At 39.0% G+C, this 21,461-nt stretch overlaps 1 protein-coding gene across 4 annotated transcripts; it reads right to left on the bottom strand.

Annotated features, from left to right (window-relative positions):
* Nucleotides 1-659: 659 nt before the first annotated feature.
* Nucleotides 660-21,321, bottom strand: LOC105201414 (adenylate cyclase type 2). Of its 4 annotated transcripts, none has more exons than XM_039454725.1 (21): nucleotides 20,624-21,321; nucleotides 13,928-14,931; nucleotides 9,144-9,278; nucleotides 8,671-8,897; nucleotides 7,680-7,836; nucleotides 7,394-7,543; nucleotides 6,758-6,882; nucleotides 6,439-6,686; nucleotides 5,702-6,059; nucleotides 5,157-5,438; nucleotides 4,822-4,998; nucleotides 4,556-4,736; nucleotides 4,388-4,471; nucleotides 4,117-4,215; nucleotides 3,855-3,998; nucleotides 3,601-3,696; nucleotides 3,412-3,535; nucleotides 3,069-3,278; nucleotides 2,803-2,974; nucleotides 2,510-2,645; nucleotides 660-2,432 (listed from the first exon to the last, which is right to left on the bottom strand). In XM_039454725.1, exons 2-21 carry the CDS (start codon nucleotides 14,069-14,071, stop codon nucleotides 2,265-2,267), a joined length of 3,417 nt encoding a protein of 1,138 aa, XP_039310659.1. In that variant the 5' UTR covers nucleotides 14,072-14,931; nucleotides 20,624-21,321; the 3' UTR covers nucleotides 660-2,264. The 4 variants fall into 4 exon arrangements, with proteins under 4 accessions (XP_039310659.1, XP_039310658.1, XP_011167716.1 ...); XM_039454724.1 differs by lacking the exon at nucleotides 20,624-21,321 and adding an exon at nucleotides 18,702-18,983; XM_011169414.3 differs by lacking the exons at nucleotides 13,928-14,931; nucleotides 20,624-21,321 and adding an exon at nucleotides 11,591-11,790.
* Between the last annotated feature and the right edge of the window lie 140 nt (nucleotides 21,322-21,461).

Genomic DNA, 21,461 nt, shown 5'->3' with positions numbered 1-21,461 from the left:
ATATAATTTATCGATATTTTATGTTTTCAAAAATTTTGTAAAATGTATTTACACAAAAAATTTAGAAAATTTAATATTTAAAATTTATACTTTTTGAAGAATAATTTTATATCATAAAAGAGTTGTAATACGCTAATTATATATTCATGAAATCTGACGATTATAAAAAAATTTGCACTTCCAAACTGTTTTAATTACCGAAATTTATAATATTAATATTACACGATTCTTCTTCTATTTAAGATCAAATTCTATGAAAGCATAGCGTATGTTACAAATTTTATTATTATAATTTCAAACAAGCTTCTATTTATCAAATATCTTGTATCGTATATTATCTTATATCAGATACGGCATATTTTTAAAAGACTGATAGCAGAATAAGTAGGTTATGCATAGATGAATAAAAATCAAATGGAAAATACACTGTAATAAATATTTTATTCAAATCGGACAATCACATTAGTCAATTATTTCTAATATTTAAAAAATATATACAAAAGATATTTACAAATAAACAATTAAATGATCCGTTGTTACTGCATTTGATATAAAAATAAATGTGTCGTTTTCTTCTTCTTTTCGTAATCTTTGTATCTTACGACACACAATCGTAAAAGCAATGAGTCGCAACACTCGGGAAAATACGCAAACGCAAGGAAAAGACAGACGTGCGTTGCTAGTTTTTGTGATGCGCGCTCACGAATTGACAACTAGTATTTTCTCATCGATTTCAATTTCGTCGCAAATTCTTTCGCTCGCCTTGATTGCGAAGCGGAGCGCAATTCTTTATTTCGCCACACAATTTTTTATTACGACGTGTCGTCTATTCGGCCGACAGATACATATGTTAAAGAGACATATATTAAATTACATTCTGCTTTACAATTGTACCATCCTGCTTTCGACGAAGGAACAGATATGAACGAACTCAACGAGCACGATTTTCCAATATCACTGTTTTCACATAGCAAAATATAGTCCTAAGAACAATCAGCGGATCCTCAAGGATTTTCGGACGTGCATCTGTCATGATTTATCAATTAATATGTATCTGCAATAAGATTATTCGATCGTTGGATTAATGACTGCGCGTATGAGATATCCTTAGGATACGCGCCGATGTTCTTAGAATATTTCTTAAAGATATTTAATATTTTATGGACAAACTCTCTTCGCGTCATTTTACACTTTACACTTTAATATCGTATAATGCCTTTGAATTTTTATATAGAGCTATAGACTGTTTTTAATTAACTACATTCTTATAGATGGTGGGACATCGGCTGTTTTAAAATATTCTCCTCGACGTTCTGAGCAAATCGGAATATCCTATAATAGAATCGCGTGCTACATGGAGATCGAGTCAATCCAATAATAACGATTAATTACTGTGTATTACGTAAAATAGCTCGATGCAGATATCTCTCTTTGTGTATAACTTTCAGACAACATAATACTCTAGCAAAAACATTGTCGTAATTTTAATTATGTACGCACATACATTATATAGTCTCTTTCGTTTTGATTAAAATTATTATTACTCGGCGATAACAATCGGCCTGCGGCAATAACGACGCTGTACCGCGTTCTCGCGTACAACCTAAATCATTCGAGGTACATCCCCTTATGTTATTCTACTGTCATTTCACGTCCTCTCGTGCTCCGCCTTCTTTGGTCTCTCTAACTTTCTTTGGTTTCTCCACTTTCTCGCTCAGACACTGCAGGATGTAGCTAATGTGAGTCGCTTCTTCTGTTTCTACAATATCTTCAGCCTTGTATCGACCGTCTTTATTTATACTGCAAATATTAACACATTATACGATATAACCAATTACAAATGGGCCTTTCATATGAAATTATAATGCCCATTTTCTCCAATATAGATTAACTTTGATCTCAGTTCAACTTACTCCTTATCTTTTTCCAATTCTTAGAACTAAAGAAAGATAAAGAGTAAGTTAAACTGAGATCAAAGTTAATCTGCGTTGGTGGAAATAGGCATAAGAGGTTTATCTCATTGACAAAAGAATCTCTTCTTGAATATTTCGTACGTTAAACTCGATTAGAGTTGCATCTCCGAATACAAAATTCTTTTCATACTTTCAATCTTTAAATCGTAATTTTTTTTTTATCGTTCTCTCAGTTATTCGAAAGCAAGGAGAAAGCAACCGTTCGACTACACCCTGCACGCGCCGAAACGATTTATCAATCGGGAGAGCTCAATCGCTAAAGTTAATTCGAGTTATCGTTCATCGTTTTTGTCATAAACTAGTACTCTCTTCCCCCGCATCTACTCTTTCCAACATTCCCTGCTCGTCGATGCCCACAAAGTACGTTGTGACTTCTCCTTTCGGCTTGACGTACGTCTCGCCGCGTAGATGACACTTGACACCTTGCTGTTCCAAGACGACAGCCGTATCCGCTGTTACCTAAACCAACCGAAATCCAGATAGTTTCACTGCACGAATTCATTTAACGTTAATGTTAAACGTAACGTTAAACTTACCTGTATTTTTCCTGCTATTCCAGTCGTGTCCATCCTAGACGCCATGTTCACCGCGTCGCCCCAGATATCGTACAATGGCTTCTGTGCCCCCACGACACCGGCCGTCACCTCCCCGTGAGAAATGCCGATCCTTAATCTAAAGACGAAATTCGAATTTCGATTTTTATATTGCTCATAATTCTTCGGAACAATATTCATTCAATCGAGTTGCGACATTTTCAAATCTCTCGAAAGTTGAAATTTCTTTTAATTTCGCCCTACCGCTGTTTTACTTTGCCTGGAATCACACTCACTTGTGAGGTTTCGATCTCGCGTTCATTCTGTCGAGCACGGACATCATTTGAACGGCGAATTGCGCCATCACCTTGACCACATTGTCGCTGCAATCACCCTCGTCGCTCTCGGTGCTGTGCATTGAATCACGCCGGTGCGCATCCAATCCGCAAGCTGCCATGTATGTTGTTCCTGAATAAAAATAAAAAAAATTAGAGTTATCATCTAGAATCCATGTTTACGTCAATATCAATTTATTCGTCGCGATTACTCGCGAGATTCTCACCAGCGACCTTTATCTTCTCAATGCGACACATGAAGCAGGGATCGAAAAGTAACTTGTCGAATTCACAAATGATCTCGTTCAGATCGCTGAGAATGTTACTCTCGACGATCGACAGCTCTGTCAGCGACGCAAACATCACGGCAACGTTTTTGTGAGCCTCGTGATAAGGCTCGTTCTCCTCGGTTCGGTTCATGTTCAAGTAAAATTCCGCTAAAAGTAACAAGCAATCACACGACCGATCTCGGACAATAATTATCTCACTTACTAAACGTTATCGTTATTCCTAATCAACGTGTGAACGGAAAATTATGAGAACTAAGATAAGTTGCGGGGACCAACGCACCAACGTGTTCCGGCAAGATATTACGAAGTAAAAGCTTGTTGGCGTTCCTCGTGTGAAACGCTTCATCCTGTTCCTTCGTTAGCTGACGTTTCCATTGATAATCCAGCCTGCTCAAATATTCTGCCTAAATAAATATTCGTAAACATTAACTCGTTGACGAGCAATGTCGTGTATGATTTCAGAGCTCACCTGACGATCGATTAAGTGCAAGGAGAATGTGAGAAACACCACGGTCAATACATGCGCCAGTCTCGAGTCCATGTGAGGATTCCACGTGTCACTGAACTGAAAGGTATATTATCTGTCATTTATTATCGATAAACAATTCTGCGAACGTAATCAAATGAAATTTTGAATCAGTGTATATTTATATAATATGCATATATCTTTTATCGATTTTGTAACAAGAGAAATGCTTCTTTAGAAAAATGCGCGTGTAACACCTGAAATATATTAGATCGGTTCAGCCAAACGTTCCACGCGTAAAATGCTACCACGCAGATGCTTATCGCGAATTTCAAGATGTAGTGGACTCTCAGGAAGAGGAAGCTCGTGAGAATCGCCAATGAGCAGGTCGCTGTCATTTGCTGAAAAAACAAAAAAAAAAACTAATGACTTGCGGAAACCTGGGCAGATCATAGAGACAGATAATTTCGAAACAAAAGAATGAATAATCAACACCATGTACCTATTAAGTAATCTTACCCAAGGTTTAGATAAGCATTCAAATTTGGAAGTGACGTTATCGTTAGACACGCTGGACGTTGTGTTGTTGTCGAACGGGTCGGGGTTTTTACATTCGACCTGGAAAGGATTTTAACTCTTTAATCGCAGAAGAAATCGAACCTCTCGATTTACGGCTGACGTGAAATCAATTACTTCGTAAATTGATTTCATGTACGTATGTATGAAACCAACAGAGAAGAAAAGGAATTAAATATATTAATTAAGAAATATATCAACTAAGAATTCTTACAATCATGTCCAACATGGCGCATGCTGCTAACATTATTGTGATCACCAAATATAAGATGGTCCTTAGAAGGGCGCTCCAGACAACCTACATGAAATTATAACATGAAAGTGAACAAAAAGATGATGTAATTAAGTAAATATAGTTAAATAATTGTTAAGCAATATCCACCTTCACACTTGTTTGATAAAAAAAGTATAGCAGTTTATTTCGTGGGTGCGGAACGTGTCCTTCGTGCTCGTCGTGTGGGTCCTTGTAGCGGTTCCATATGAAATGCATCCACGTAAGGGGTATTAAAGCAATCAGGAATATCAATGCCGATGTATAACCGACAAGCGTGCTCAAATAACACCTAAACATTTAATGATTCTCGCATTACTGATGTCCATATCAATGGGCTACAATTACCAGACGGATTATGCTTCCGATATACGTACTGAGAGAGCATAAACGTGGGCACAAGGTACATGAATCCCATGAAGACTAGCACGAAAGCAGAGCAGACGATGTAAAATTTGAAGACGGGGTCTGGCTCGCGCAAAAATGGAATCTCCCAGCTCCATTGTCGAAATGTCAAGAAGAGTGGATTTATGTGCTTCCAATTGCTCCATTGTCTGAAAAAAAGCACAGCGTTTGATCTTCACCCTCTCTAATATCTTTTTATTGAAATGTATGCAACATTGCTCAAAATTTTACAAATTTCAATTAAGATTTTTGAGAACTCAACAATCGAATTTTCAGATGCAGAGGAAAAAATTCGAAACGTTCTTACTCCCATTTGCTGAGGGGCATCTGTTTAATTGCGTTCTCCATTTCGGCGTCTGCTGCTTTCAACATCAGATGATAATCCCGTAGGCAAGAATCCATGAAGTGCGTTCTCCGTCTGCAAGCGTTCGCGAAAACGTCCGCTGGATTGTTCGCCATCATCCTCGTTCTGGAATTGGTGCTGATGATGGTGTTGGTACGTCCATTGTTGTACTTGACGTAGTGCTTGTTAGGCGTGGAATATAACAGTGTCGGCGTGTCCAGACTAATGGTCTTCAAACTGTTCTCGCTGTTCTGCAACAAAGTTCGCCTGTCAACGATGCGAAACACTTTGCTGGGAATTGAAGTAAGCATAGAGTGAGAGATCAGTGGCGTAGGAGCGTTCGTTCGCGCTACTAGGGGCTTCCGTAGCAGTAAAAAGCCACGGCAAGTGAAACACGAATTCGAGCAACTTATGCATTGCAATCGTAGATTTGTAAATTGCAACAATTTGCAACACAACGACATTAGATACGAATTTGTGATTTTCCCACGCCACTAGAAGACACGCACCGCGTCGGCGACGGTATCGGCGTCTCCGGCAAGGACGGCGTGATGAGATAGCTGCGTATTCCGTATTTTCGCAGGACCTCGTCGTCCAACCTCTCGACCGGCATGTAGTTGTAGTCGCTCGCGTTCACGAGATCCAGCGTCTGCTGAGTGACATGGACCTTGCCGGGCTTCCCCGTTTGCTCCATTTTGTTCGCTATCACCACGTCGCGCGACCAAACGTCGTATTGCCACTTGTTCGTGCCCAGGATTCCGGATATTATGTTGCCCGAGTGCACGCCGATCCTCATGTTCACGTCCACCCCACTCTCGCGATAGACTCGCGCTCTCACCTCGTTGATGATTTTTATCATATCAAGACCTACGTACAGTTTTACAAAACAATATTTAATCGGCAAATGTTTGCTCATAATTGAACATTGATCGAATATCGCGATAATTAATTTATAATCATACCAATTGAAACGAGTCACGGAGATTAAAATTTATCTAAACTTTTCTCGTCTCTGAATCAATGATACGTTCAACGTGCCAGAATAATGTCGCACGCGACTTGCGTGAATCAACATAGATTTCTCTTTAATACAATTGAATTCGCAAATTGGGACTTTGCCTTATATTCTCCGGATTTAGAAGCAAATGTATATAAAAATGTGTAAAATAGCATTCTTCAAACATCCGCACGACTTTACATCACATACTGGATAATCGCAATGCACAAAAGGACACCGCCATTTTACCGAGATCGACGCAGCTCTTGGCGTGCTGAGAGTTCGGCGTGGGCACGCCGCTCACGCAGTAGTAACAGTCGCCTAAAAATTTGATTCTCAGGACATTGTGTCTCTCGGAAGCCTCGTCGAAACTGCCAAACAGATCGTTCAACGTCTCCACGAGTTTTCGTATCGGCAGCGTTACGGTCAACCCGGAGAAGTTCACCACGTCCGCATACAGGATGCTCACGTTGTCGTGCGTCTCCAAGCATAAATCACTGAAAAGGGGGACGATTGAAGTGTAATAATCCAACGGCAAGGGACTCGCTATCATACGGAGATATCATACCTGTACGGCCTGCCTTTCGGCGGGGGACTCTTCTTGTGCTCCTCTATAAACTTAAAGATATCGCGGAAGTCCTTTTTGATTTTCGCCACTATGTGTTGCGGCAATATACTCCGCGTTAATTGCTCCTGCAAACGTAGATTATTTACTAGTTTCAGTTGTGTCTCCGATCAGTTCGAACTTTTGCAATTTCTCGAACTCTTCGCCGTTAGATTAGATCCGTAATCTTGTATCGTATTTTTAGAATTCTCAACTTTGCGATTACATTTTTGTACCCCTTCTATATTCTTCATGAATATAGAAAATGTACGATGGTGGTTAGTCGAACGATAAGTCAGGCGAAAGAGTTAAAGCGCAAAGGCCAAGAGGAAATGCGTGTTCGTCGTGGCCACATATTTACGTGCCCAGCATCGCGAGTTCGTTTCTCACATTCTTCGCGAATACTACTTATTCGCCATCAATGGTGAATTATTCGAGTGGAACGGAAGGAGAGACAAGGAAAGAAGACAATGGAACGAAGATACACGGCTTCCATGAATTAAGATTACCTCGAAGTATTGCGCAATATCTTTTTTTTTTTTTTTAATCTGAATCATTGCTAATCTGTGCCGCGATAATTCAATTACGTCTTAAACCTACCTCTTGATCCTTCTCGTAGTTGAGCCTGAGCGTGGACTCGACGCACTTCCGGCGGTCCAGGAAGGAGCGCCTGATGACGACCTCGTTCATGAACCTGAAGTAGAGGCCCAGAGCGTTCACGCAGACGAAGTATATCGTATCGCTGACGATCTGCGATTCAGGAAGGGACAGAACAAAGAAAAGCATTCCATTCTTAGCTACTGGTTCACTCGAGCAATCGCGCGGCGCGCGGCGGCTTGCGTCAGAGCGCGCGATTACGCCGCGCACCGTCGGCATAAGGTTTTACCTTGGTAGTAAAATCGGACGCGTTTCTGTAGGTGATTAGTGACAGGGTCGCCAGGTAACACGTGCTGGCCGTAAGGCCGAGCACGAGAGCGTGCGAATTCTTCGTGATCGGCAGGAATACGTAGCATGCGAGAAGCGAGTGCGTCGCGTACGCCGGTCTGAAAGAGAGAGAGAGAAAAAAAAAAAGAAGCGAATGCCGCTGAAGAAGAGCTCATATGTAACACGCACGCGGTGTACGGAAATGAGTTCGCGGATGCATGCTTATTAATGGAAATTGAAAGAGCTTTAAAACGCGATCGCGCAAACTCGTTGTATTTATATAACGAATCTCGGACTTGATGAGAAAAAAAAATGCGGCCACGCAAGCGTAAAAACGATCGTGGTGAACGTAAAAAAAAAAAAAAAAATAAAAGAATGCGCGCCCGTATACGTTGCACCAAGGATATTCTCAATTCTCGTTGTACGTTGGATTGTTCTGCCGAGAAGGCCTTTTACATCGTTAGACTAATGCCAAACCGTTAGATCAATTTCTTAGAGACGGAGTCTCCTACAGACATTTTCTTCCAAGTATTCGAAATGACGTAACGATTAAAAATGCCTGAATGTATAAAAAAAAATTTTAGTTTTATAAATTAATTACTGTAGAATTGTGCCTTCTCTTTTAGTGCATCGCACAATCAACGGGGGCGCAGAGTTCCCATTTGAAAAATGCGTCCCCGTTCCTAAATTGGTAATTATTACTGTTTCGCGCCATACACTCGAAGATAATCGTAATATCAGTTGCTATTCTGACAATTGTTGCGTGTGCAAGGACGAAAGCACGCGTCTTTATCAGTAATAAATATTTACGTGATTCGCGCCACGCAGTTATCGCAGAATAATTTCGATAAACCGTGCGCTAAATGAGCGGCCGCGACTGATAGTAAAATAGTGATGATAATCAGGTGCATTCTCGAACGATTATCCCCGATCAGGGGTCGAGTTATTGGTACCTTAACGACGGAATACTCTCGTTGGAAGAGAAGACATAATATAGAGGTATGGTCAGATCGCAAACGACTAAGAGCACAATAATTATCCAGGACAGCATGACCGGCAGATAGTTGTTCTTGGCGATGCACATCTGCCTCGATCGGAATGATAGGGCGATCACAGGACATAACAGAGCGCCCACGATACAGTAAACTACGACGTCCACCAAGCATTCTCTCATGCCGACCTAAATTAAGAAGAAAGCTCCAGTTTATATCTCTCAGCACGTCACTTACAGATTTTTAAGATTCGCATCATCAGATTTAAGTTATTAATTGAAGAATTCTTCAATTAATAACTTCCCCTTATAGATGTAGATACCTATAAGGGGAAGTTATTAATTGAAGAATTCTTCAATTAATGCTCCCCATTTTTCGTGAACGTTACTAAGAAATAATGAGATAATCAATAAATAACAACTAATGAGTCTTACCTTAAAGACCAGATACAAGCAATACGTAAGTCCAAGTAAGAGTTGTAGCAAGATGAATAACGAGAGATAACCATACTGTATTCTCCTGTGATAAATCGTGTATAGCTTTTCTAGATTCTTGTACTTGAATTCTTTCTGAAAGTGAAAGTTTGCGTGAGATTGTAATCAATTCGCTAATTCAGCGAATTGTAGGTATTCGAAACACGCGGAAAGGCGCTCGTAACAAAATCATTCGGTCGTTAATTGTTGCAATTATTATAAATATTTAGCAACACATTCAGTGAGATCAAATTTTCTAAAGAAATTTAATTTGAACATTCTTCGTCCTGTGACTTTTTCGTTCTTAATTTTACGTAATTTTTTTTCGCTTAATTACTCTCTTAATATTAATTTTTCACATGTAACAATAATTGCGGCCTTCTCATCGGATGCGAAAGTAAAAAGATAAAAGTGCAGGCGCGCTCGTTAACGATCGAAACAAACGATATCTTCGTATTTCAAAAACAGCATCATAGATTATCCGGAGATGCACCGTTATCGTTTCGTAGAGAATATCAGTCAATATGGATTAAGAGTGATGAGTATCGCTACTGCGGCGAACACGCACAGTTCAACGATTCATCTTCGTCGAGAAAAGACGGAGAATAATATCTAAAAATTAATCTCAGTTCCGTCAATAGCAAAAAATCCTTGGCTATTTATTTTACATCTCAATTTTATGAAGCGATTACGTCGGAATTCCTCTTTAGCAAATGATTGCACATATCAGAATAAAGATGTTCTTTTCTATCGAAGCAAGAATCTCTTCTTTTACGTACATATATCGGAACGTCGTTTTGAAGATGTACATTTTTAAATATGCGAGAGGAGCGTCATCATCATCGTTATATTATACTTTTCGAGGAGTAAATTGCCCGCAATTTTTCGAAAATTTTCGCATCAAAACACCAGCACGCGAATGGAAGATACTCCTTCTTCGCTTCAAGAATCTTCTATTCTTGTTCCTCAACGTGTGCAAATACGTGGGATTGATAATTTTTATTGCCATCCCAGTCCATCATTCGCACAAATGAATTTAACGATTAGAATTTTACGTGAACCGCGCACTTTCATTCGCTTTCGTTCACTTTCGGCTTTTCCAACATCGTACGGTGATACCAATCGTCAATCGAAATCGTTCGAAGATAGAAATCGGGGTCTTTTATAAATTCTTTCTCGCGAAAAACCGGGGCTGCACTTCCGCCAGCCTACGTCCGTCCGCACGACGATCGCACGACGATCTGTGCCGATCGCGTGCGTGTGGCGCGTGGCGCGCGCAAATTATACAACTAAGCTTGTAAGACGATAAGACTGCATCCGGCTGTCATCCGGCGCAGTCGCGCAGCCCCGGTTTCTCCAGCATGCACCGTGGAATGCACCACGGGTTCCCGCTGGAATTGCGCGTCCTCGAGCCACTGCATGGTATGTCGGAATTATGACCGGAATTAATCTCTATTGGTGTACCCGCGCGAATACCAAGATGTGCTCGCTTACAAGTCCGCTCGAGTCTCCATCTAATTTGCCCAATTATATACATATATATGTATAAAGTTTAAACAGTTAAAAAAGATGGACACACTCGAGCCTGTATTATACGACGATTCCAAATTCTTTCATTGAGAGCTCGCTCGGATTGATTTGGTTTTATTAAATTAATTAATTCTTAATTTTTAACAAAATGCCAAGGAAGTGATTGTCAAAAATGATAATTATTTTTTTTTTGCATTTTGTCAAGAATTAAGAGTGAAGAAATGAAATGCTTAGTGTTAAATATCGAGTTTAGAGTACCGAAATATTTTTCTAAAACGATTCTCGAGACGAAATTCTCGAGAAACTTTTCACATTCGTCACGGTAACTTGCGACAAAACCAAGATGTGCTCACTTATAAATTCATTCGAGTCTTTATTTAATTTGGCCAATTATATAATATATAAATTAAACAATTAAAAAAGACGGAACGTATAATTTCGCTCAGATTGTTTTGGTTTCAATAAATTTTTCATAATCACTTTTTCTGCATTTTATTAAGAATTAAAAATGAAGAAATGAAACGCCTGGTGTGAAATATCAAGTTTAGAGTATCGAAGTATTTTTCTAAAACGACTGTTGAAACACATTTCTCAAAGAATTCTTCACATTCCTCGCGATAAGAAACGCGAGCAAGATTACCACGAGCACGCGGACTTATCCAAATTGGCATTTGCGTACAAATTAAAAAAAACAAAAAAGAAAATATTAATAATTTCTCGCACAATTTCCACGAGATTTCATCATTACGATGTCACCGACTGCAAATAGAATATATTATCACCCCAAGAGCCGACGATATTCAGATAACGCGCGATGTACTATCGCGAGGCAGGGGGTCCATAAGGCGGAACATCTGCTTTCACTTGACGATACTCACGTGCGATCGACTGGAAGGTCCGAGATTGGCGTCGCGAGATCGACGTGCGGACCTTTTCCTACGCGATGCACGACCACGCCCGCCGAAAAATCGCGTCCGTCTAAAATGCAGCGGTTAGCCAAGGTGCGCTTGAAGGCACCTCCACTTGCAGCAGCAGCAGCAGCAGCAGCAGCAGCCGGGGGAAACGTGCTTCTGTGCTTTCGTCTCGCGCGTGCGTTTTGTCCGTACGTTGCTGCTCGCAGCTCGGCGAATCTCTCTCTCTCTCTCTCTCTCGCTCTTTCGTCTCACTGAATATTGATCTTCAATCCCGAATTCGCGCAGCAGGTCTCCTTTGCGCCTCCTTTCTCTCACCCCCTTTTTATTTTTCACTCTCGCTATTATTCATCATCCTCCGCGCCTTTTCTTTTCCTCCCTTCAATCCTTCAAAGTCATTCGGGTAGCGGCGTTACTCCACAAATAATTGTCACGTTGTTTAAAATATGAATTTTGAATGTAAACGTCATCAAACCAAATATTTTTGCAATATTTGAAAAATTGCAATAACGCGCAATTGGAATCTCAATTCCATGCCTCTCCAGCATCGCGTTGCAATTTGCTGTATTACCGAGAGATCCTGCGAGGTATTCGAACATAGATATTCCGTTATCGAGAGGAGGAATTCCTCAAGTAAATAAACGTGAAGCAAAAATTGCGTCTTTGATGAGACTATCGATTAACAAACGGATCCAAGTGTATCAAGAGCCTTAATCGCAATTTGATCAACGTCCTCGTAAATTTAGCCGAGCGTTGATTTATCGGTATAATTATCGGGAATCAAACTGAATACTCAATAAACTCAATAAACTGAATCGAAAAAAATGTTGTCGGGTAACGAAATTCTATTTAGCGTTCACGAAAAAATTCACGCGATTCGGATTAAACGAAGAGTGAAAAATAAAGTGGGACGCTACTTTTCTAGTAGAAAACTATCGTAAAAATTTATCCAAGAATTTATTTATCTAAAAATAAAATCTCATCCAAAATTATCATTACCGATTTTTATCACGTTTCCTTCTTGAACCGCTTAATTAACCGCGATAACTAATTTGTGTTAACGGCGCCAGGAAATAAACGCGTTCACGTGCGTGTCTTGTGCGAGAGTAAAAGAAAGAAAATGATAATGCTCTCTCTCTCTCTCTCTGTCTCTCTCCCTCTCTCCAGCTCTGCGTAGCTTCTAGAACATTGCAAGCTCACGCTCGAGCGACACCGCGAACATCCTTTGGTCATTCAGATAAATCGATCGCCGTTCGATAAGCTGCACCTTCGAAGAATTTACGTTCTTTCTCTCTTGCTCCGCTTGCTCCGCGAGTCATTCCCTTCTGATAGTGACTACTGCGCTAAAAATTCCTTCACAATCTTGTTTTCCAGGTAATATCATCTGAGAGCGTTATCAATTTATGTTCAGGACGCGGTTCCGAATCGCTCTGGCGAAATTCTCTCTAAAGACCTATATAATTCCCGTAATCGCTTCATTGATATTAATGCAAATTCCGGAGTCGCCAAGTTTTGTTTCGCTTTATTTCAGCAAACAATGACTTTGACAAAAGTCAACGGTTTTTAATTGAAGATCAAAATATACAATTTTTTTGCAAATTATATTTAAACATGTCAAAAATTTTTAGGCTACTTCTCTTAGTCTTGGAAGAAGTGGATCAAGGACGCTCGAGGTTTCATCTGAATATATTAAAATATTCGTTCGTTTAATCCAAGATTTTAAAATGCAAAGTGCACTCGCGAAGCTCAATAGATTAGAGATTTATAAAGTACTTTGGTTGCCAGATTTTTCATCCCGGAATTTAAGTCCGAAAGTCTAAGAAAGAAAAAGATTAAACTATTCGAACTAAAATCAATCGCTTTAAAAAATTGCACTACGTTTATTACAGTAACCTAATTTCAAATTTTAGTTATTTAATAAGTTATTTACAATTAATAATTTGCATCCGCCAAATCAAAATGATAAACTTATCAATAATTTTCTAGTCGTAGGCTCATTTCATTTCGTCCAGACAATTTTCAAGTTACGTCAAGCAATGGCAAATTATAACTTGAGTCAATTATAATTTTAATAAAAATTGCACAGGTTTACCTTGTAAATTATATAACAATGGAACACATAACAAAACAAAAATAAAAGAAGAAAAAAAAAATAGAAATTTGAAGCGATACGACGCCACACAGTCTGTCGAGAGTGAGGCGTCCAAGAGTGACCTCGTTAAGATACTCATCCTCATGATTGAGGCTTTTTAAACATTTGCCGATAAAGACAGATGATCCTAACGTAATTAATCGATCACTTACCCTCAATCCAGTCCACGTCCACTCCTCAAAGCTGTTGGGAGAGACGATGCGGCAGTCGTCCTCTTTCTGCAGCGAACTCAGCGACGCTCGAGTCAGTTCCACGTCCATCCCGATGCCGTTGTTGGTCAATTTTGGATCATCCATGTCGTTGATGGTTAGACGACGACGACGACGACGACAACGACGACGGCGGCAGCGGTGACAGCGAGCTTGAGGCTGTCGTATTCATCGCGATGACGGATCCGCGACTGGGGAGAACGATCGCGACGAATCGCAATTGAAAAGTGAATCACCCTGATCGTCGCGAGCTCCGTGATGATCGCGACAAGCCAAGCCCAGGCTTTATCGTGATAAGAGAAATGGGCCACTCGAAACGCTCCCCCTGTGACTTCCCTACTTTGTCTCTCTCCTTTCTCTCTCTCTCTCTCTCTCTCTCTCTCTCTCTCTCTCTCTTTTTTTTCTCTCTTCTGTTTCGATCTACTATAATACACGCTCCCGATTTTTCATGCTTGCAAACTCTATCTGATGCACAGCATAGCATCGAACGATAAAGTAACGAGAAAGATCGTAAAGCGTTTCCGTTGTTAAAGAAAAAAGTCTCGTTTCTCGAGGCAAGTAAATGAAATGTATTTCTGGGCCAGAAGCACTTTTCCGAAGAACTCAAGCAGACCTCGCGAAAAAAGAACACCGACAAATGCCTCAATAATAACGTATTAGTCAGACACATCCGCCACCAGCTTGCATTTCAAAAGAGAGGTGTTGCCAGAATTCACTTCGCGCCGTTATATTCGTTTACGCTTCGATTATTCGTTTTTCAATGAAGTGAAGAAGAATTTTTAGCCGCTCTGTCGAAAGCTTTCGCAAGCTTATCAGCAAGCTGTGTCAGGTAAAACGTACCCGAGCAACGCCAAGAATAGTTTCCAAGTTCTTTCGCCTCTGAATGCGGCGTTCTCAGGGTCGAGTAATCGATCCTTTCTGCGTCCGAAGATTGGATTCACCCTCGCCTGAAAAAAATAAAAAAAAAAAAGATTCTTAAGCTCATATTTGGTGTCACACAGAGTGCCGCCCAGGAAACGTAGTCATTGATCGTTGCGAAAAAATGCACGTTCAAAGTGTCTGTTACAGGGAACGGTTGAAAGCGATTACGTTTCTGTTGTGTACGTACGTACGTTAAAAGCCTCATGGAAACAAACGGAATTTCATGTGCTAAAGCACTTCATAATAGTATATAAAGCACCGAGCACTTTTGTCTTGCCGTGCGAAATATCCGCGGACAGCTGTGACTTCATTAACCGTTAATGAGAACGTCCTGCTCTAACGGGACAGGAAACTTCAAATGCATTTTTCTTTTGAACAGAGAAATATTTTCGCTCGCAAGTCCTTTCTCCAATAATTGCCACAATTGAGTTATCGAGCGGGTCGCGGAAGAACGCTCGATAACGGGCTCTCCTGCGTCTATTTTTGCGTTCCTCGTCTGCGTTCCTCGTCTCCTTCGCTCGCCTTTATGAAAGCTCTGCGAGATAGCCGAAATTGATTCTAGAAATTAGGCAGATATTTTTACCAGCCGATAACGGTTGCGGTTCTCGCGGGATCACGGAGCGCTTTTATCTTGCCGACGATATCAAGTATTAAATTTGGGGTTGGGCGTTTACGCGTAAAATATAAATAATGTATGTACATTACACGTATATATACATGAGCCATGTATTTTACGTGTCATCTTTGTAAACAGTACTCGTAGAAGATTTCATCAGAAATAATGAAAATTATACTGTTTTTGTAATTTTTAATACCACATGTTTTCACTTTATCAATGCTAAAGATATATTAATAAGTTTTTAACTTTATTACTTCTTTTTGTGTTACGTTATCCAATTCACAATAATTTACATTGCTTGATTCTATTGTCTACGTGAAAAAGATTCACATGAACCATACAATATGTAAATAATTTATGTAGATAATCTTGAAAAGAGTGCGGCGCAACCCTGATCAAAATAAATCACTGATCAAGAACATTCTTATAGAATAATAAAACTAATTAAAGTAAAATTTAAAGAACTTGATTCAGTTTGCTAGGTTTAATATGTTTCAAGATATCGTGCCCACAATTATTCTTCGTTGTCTCCTTGCCGAGTTAATTACACGTATCAAAGTCGAGCGTTACATGATTTCGTTATAATAATGCGTTAATTCAACAAACCGTGGCCTGACGCAAAAAGTGAAATCTACAAACGAGTGAAGAAAATATGTTTATTTTGTGCAATTATGCCACTGCGGTTGAAATATTTATCGCATGGCCATTGCAAACGTTTCCTCCATCGTCTCCCCCGACACTTTCTCCGATGCATTCACGTTAAATGTATTATTTACCATCTCGCGTTGCAAAGCAAACCTCACCAACGATCGCACACGCTACCTCACGGTAGAAGACTTTATACGATCACCTACGTGCGGCCAATCTATCGCGATCGCCGAGACCGGCTGCTCATAAGTTAAAAATAACAGAACGATGATAATAGACATTAATGCAGCTGGCAATTTTCGGATTTTGATGACGTTCTGCCGAGTAGAGACGGCCACGAATGATAGCGGATAATTTTGGCGAGTCGTAATTGCGATGATCGGTCGTTAAGCAGTAACAATGGAGAACCGGACTAAAATTGGTTGCGGGTAATGAGATTTGGTTTTGTGTGCACATTTGACGATCGAACGTAAGCTTCGAAGGTAACCAGAGGTTCCAAACCTCCTCTGCTAATTGCATCCTGTTTATTGTTTCCGGATCGTCCGATCCGAACCCTGAGAGAAATATTAATCAAACGTTTAGTTAAATAGTAATCAAATGAATTTTATAGTTGCTGGTACCAAAAATTTGGTTACGCTGTTAAAAATCGGCAGCAGAATTTAATGAAAAGTAACGGAAGCAAATTTCAAGCGGGTAAACATTAAAAAACATTTAATGTACATTTAATGTAAATTTAACTTTGTCAAAAGTGTCAACTAATTTCACGCACAAGATTTTCATTTATTGATACATTAAATTTAATGTATATTAAATTTAATGCGTAAATAACTTAAAAATACATTAAATTTCGTGCCATTTTTAACAGTGTACATTTAACGAACCATTTGGGTTATAAGTTGTATAAAAATAATTGTTTGGTCGAAACAACTATACATTTAATATAATTATAACTATAAAATTCATTTGATTATTATTTAATTAAACGTTTAGTCTGTTTCGCCAATTATTTCTCTCAGTGAATCGAGTGATCTGAATGGCCAGCAGTGTTCGAGAAAGAACGCCTTTCTTAATGAATTCTGTTTAATGGGCCGTCTCGATAGCGATCAAATGAATATTAATTATTAATCGATTACACCGCGACGGATGATTCAACCGAGAAGAATCCCGATCTCTAATATATGCTCAGTGTCTGCAAGCGTTTTATTTTAATTTATTTCGATCGATCGTCAAAAGTTTATCCAATTAATAATCGAGCACATACGTTAGTATCAAAGACGTGATTAATGCACGATAAAGTTATAAGAGCATGTTCAAACTTGAATCGTTAACGTCTGCTTGTAATTATTTTATAGAGGTGCAAATAAGACTGAAAGTGCTTTCCATCTAATGTCAAATCAAATAAGAATTAATTAGTACTCCAAACAAATTGAGGAAAGGAGTGAATTAATAATAAGTCAAAGCGATCTGTCACCAAAATAAGATAAATATAAGTAAGGCTGACGGTTCCCATTATGGATTGTTTAAGGTTATAAAATCATTTTCGTTAATTCGTGTAAATTTACTTTTCTTATTTTTATTTGTTATTTTTGTCGCTGTAATTATTTTCTGTTGCGTTTCAATGGTCTGTAATTTTTTCCGTTGCGGTCTATTTGCTTTTTTTCTCATCTCATTTTTTTTATATTTTAATCTTTTTCCACTTTTATTTTTTGTTTCCGTAATTTCATGTAATCATCTTTTTTTTTCTTGATGCTTGTATGTTCTTAGAGGGCTTGCCCTGGAGTAGCAATAAACGTTCAATCAATTAATCAATAAGTTTGACGATCAAACAGAAGAAGAGATGTTAAAATGTCAATATTATAATTTTAAAGAAAAATTATTATACATAAGAAAAATCGAATTGTAAATTTCTGGAAAAATATTTAAAAAATGTTTATGCACAAGTCCCTATCATGTATTGGCATAATTAAATGTACGTTAATGTATGTTAATAAACGATAATGTTTGTAATCTATGTCTTATGACATATTTAGTGTACTAATCTGCCAACAGTATTACAGTTTTTCAAAAAATTGTTAGAAAATATTTAAAGAGCTTATTAAAGATATTTTAAATTATCAAAAATAATCATCTTTCTTGTTTCCTAAATATCAGAGCAAATTAAGAAAGTGATTTTATATTACAATAACAATTACAAAATATTAAAGAATGTAAAATTTTCTTCAATTTTATTAATACATGTTTGTAAAGCACTTAATTTTGCGAATTTGATTAGCCCACAATTAAAATTCAATCCATAATTACGATTGTCACCTTAATCAGATAAATAAAACATCAAAGATTGAAAAATTATAAAGAATGACGATTCTTTTTACACTTTCACCGAGAGGAAAAATCAACTTCATATTCATTCGCACAAAAGCTCGTTAACATCGAATTCGCGAGTGGCAAAGTGTTTTCAGCACATCCGATAGCAATAAATTAATAATATTGTAAACTGGCGCGATTTTTCGCTTTGCTCCTCTTACCCACCTGATCGGCGGTTCCTCCACTTCCGGTTGACAGGTCAGCCGATCGACAACTTTCGTGGCGGAGCGCGTCGCAACTTACGTGTGTGTTTGCGCCTCCTCTTTCTCTTTTCGTTTATTTATTTTGTTCACACAGACACGTTACTCCTTTTTAACGCGCGTTACGTTCGGAGATGCGTGCGCGGGTGCGAGACTCGTCGGTGCTTCCCCGTGACAACCGAGGGACAAAACCGCTTTCCACCGGCGATATCGCGCTGTGACGACGACGCACGGCAGCGGGCTCGGCAGGTGTGACGATGACATGGGTCGTACACCCGCGGCTCCTTTTCAATTCGAGTCATGGTGGAGGCCCTCAAGGTCCGCGCCGATATCGCGCGCCTCGGCACGCACGCACGCACGCATATATGCATATTACGCTTTGCCGTCGAGAGCCCTGGACTCCGAAGACTCCCGGCTCTCAATGGCACTTTTTACGACTTCCGGCGTCGCGTCATCTCGATCGAGAAGGTCGACGGAGGAAATCCCCTCGCGATCTCGCTATCATTAGCGGCGGCGCGCGCTCTTATAGCGATCGATCGGGCGATTCTGAGAACGTTCTCAATCGATCGCGCCGTTAAAAGTCATAAATCTGATACTTACAGAGAATTTAATTAGATTGTTATTTGAAAAAACAAAAATTGAGAAAAATGTGTAATAAAACACAATAAAATGAAATTTTCAACGGTCTCAGACCTAAAAAGAAATAACGTCTCACTAAATTTAACAAGGAGATTGTCGCTAAAATAATTTCTTTTATTATATCACTTTGAGATTATGTTAATCAATTTTACAGCTCGATCGCGCGAATGTTAGACGAGTACAAAGCATTTTTACATAAACTGGAGAGCATGACTTTTATTCAAAGTCAAAATTGAATATTAAAAAAATATTCAATCGTAACACACGATATCCGCAAAGATGATTGCTCAATCACTTTGTGTAATGTTACAAATATAATAAAAGCCGAAGTATTTGCCAAAAATTCTCTCGCTTCAGAAACGGGAGGATTCATAGATGAACTGTTAATCCAGCTTCTCTCAAAAAAATAAAGAATATCGATCACGATAGATCTGATAGATTTGATAGACGTTGAGACGACACGAATTTATCATGTGTAATCACGTGACATTTGTTACGATCATAACAGAGAAGAAACACTGCCAGACGCTCTCTGACCCGATGTTTTTACACCTAATGCCAATTTTCACAGCCGTGCGATTCATACAGAAGGAAGCTATACGCTGACCTCGATTATCTGGTGTTAATTGAAAGAGTCTGACAGCGTCATCGTGCGTTTTGCATCGTGCGTTGCATGTGCATGCCGGTGATAATAATTAACGATTGAGCTTTAGACATTATGATAAAGTGCTCTCCGCTTTCAACAATGCCAAAAGTTTATCGTAGCAAAATTTTATATTGTTCAAAATCAAGAATTCTGCTTGAATTCTTCTTGTTGCGCGTAAGCTATGCGCATATGTATATAAATAAATATCTGGTTCTTGTGTAATGATTGATAATGCAATCTGTATAATTCAAGCAATTCGCATACAAACACAATTTAATTAATCGATTGTGTTTTAAACAATTGAAGATTATTATCTTTCACTTCTTTAAAAAAAAAAAAAAACTCGGTATCTGAAATCTTTTAGAATTGAAATTTTTTAAAACGCATCGACTTGCATAACTTACGTTTCGAGCAATGAAAAAGATTCTTCTTTAATTAAAAAAAAAAAAATTGTGTTTTAAATCTCATAAAACTAAAAGCATTTCAAGCTCGTTCGAGTTTAATACTGATATATATATAAAATGAGTTGATAAGTTGCTCATTTTTTGATTAATTTATGTTTGTGTACGTAAAAACACACACACACACACACACACACACACCTTTTTCTTCGATTTTTGAATCAGCGACGAACTGCACTCCTGGATGTGTTTATTCGTAAATAGGACTCGGCCAAGGCATATTCAATTAAACACATTTGTCCGCGATATCGGCATTCCGTCGTCTTATCGGACGCGAAAAACACGAGGAACTGTCGTCGCCCTGCCCAGCGCGTTTAATGTCACTTACGAAAGAGCGACACGCTTACCGCTATTGTGAACCGATCAATCACTCACACAATAAGAGAAGAGGAGAGAAAGAGAGAGAGAGAGAAAAAAGAGAACAACGCGGTGTGTAAACTTGACTAGATCATTTCTATTAGCGGCTCAGCATAAGCCGCGACAATTCTCGCGATGGATCGTAAAAAAAAAGCACAAACCGTGTCGTCCGACTCCGCGCGAACACGTTGCTCGAAGAGCCGCGGCTCAGTTACGTTTGACGGAAGATTTTCGATTGTAGTTATCTGTCTTTTGATAAAGCGACGATAGCATCGCGGTATCCGATATCAGTTGAGTCGCCGTACAGGAAAGGCTAGTGTCCATTAGAAATTTTATCCCTCGTGTGCCTGCTCAAACGGACTATTACTCACAAAGTTGCAGCGACGAAATCGGATTAGTTTCTTCTCAGTTTCATGATGTTATTCAAACGTCATCAGTTCAAAAGACGAGGTCCACCTAATATCATTGAACGAAACGTCATATGAATTCTACAAGAATTGGAACAAGTTATAATAATAATAATTAAAAAAAAAAAAAAAAAAATACATTTCGTCGAATTTTACGTTTATACATTCTCTTACGTTGCGTGTGTTGCTTCATCAACGATTGTTATTTCTTTACT

The sequence above is a fragment of the Solenopsis invicta genome, chromosome 11, assembly GCF_016802725.1.
Source record: "Solenopsis invicta isolate M01_SB chromosome 11, UNIL_Sinv_3.0, whole genome shotgun sequence".
NCBI classification, from domain to species: domain Eukaryota; kingdom Metazoa; phylum Arthropoda; class Insecta; order Hymenoptera; family Formicidae; genus Solenopsis; species Solenopsis invicta.
Note: the sequence above shows the minus strand (reverse complement) of the source record. Positions and strands in the feature narration are given on the sequence as shown.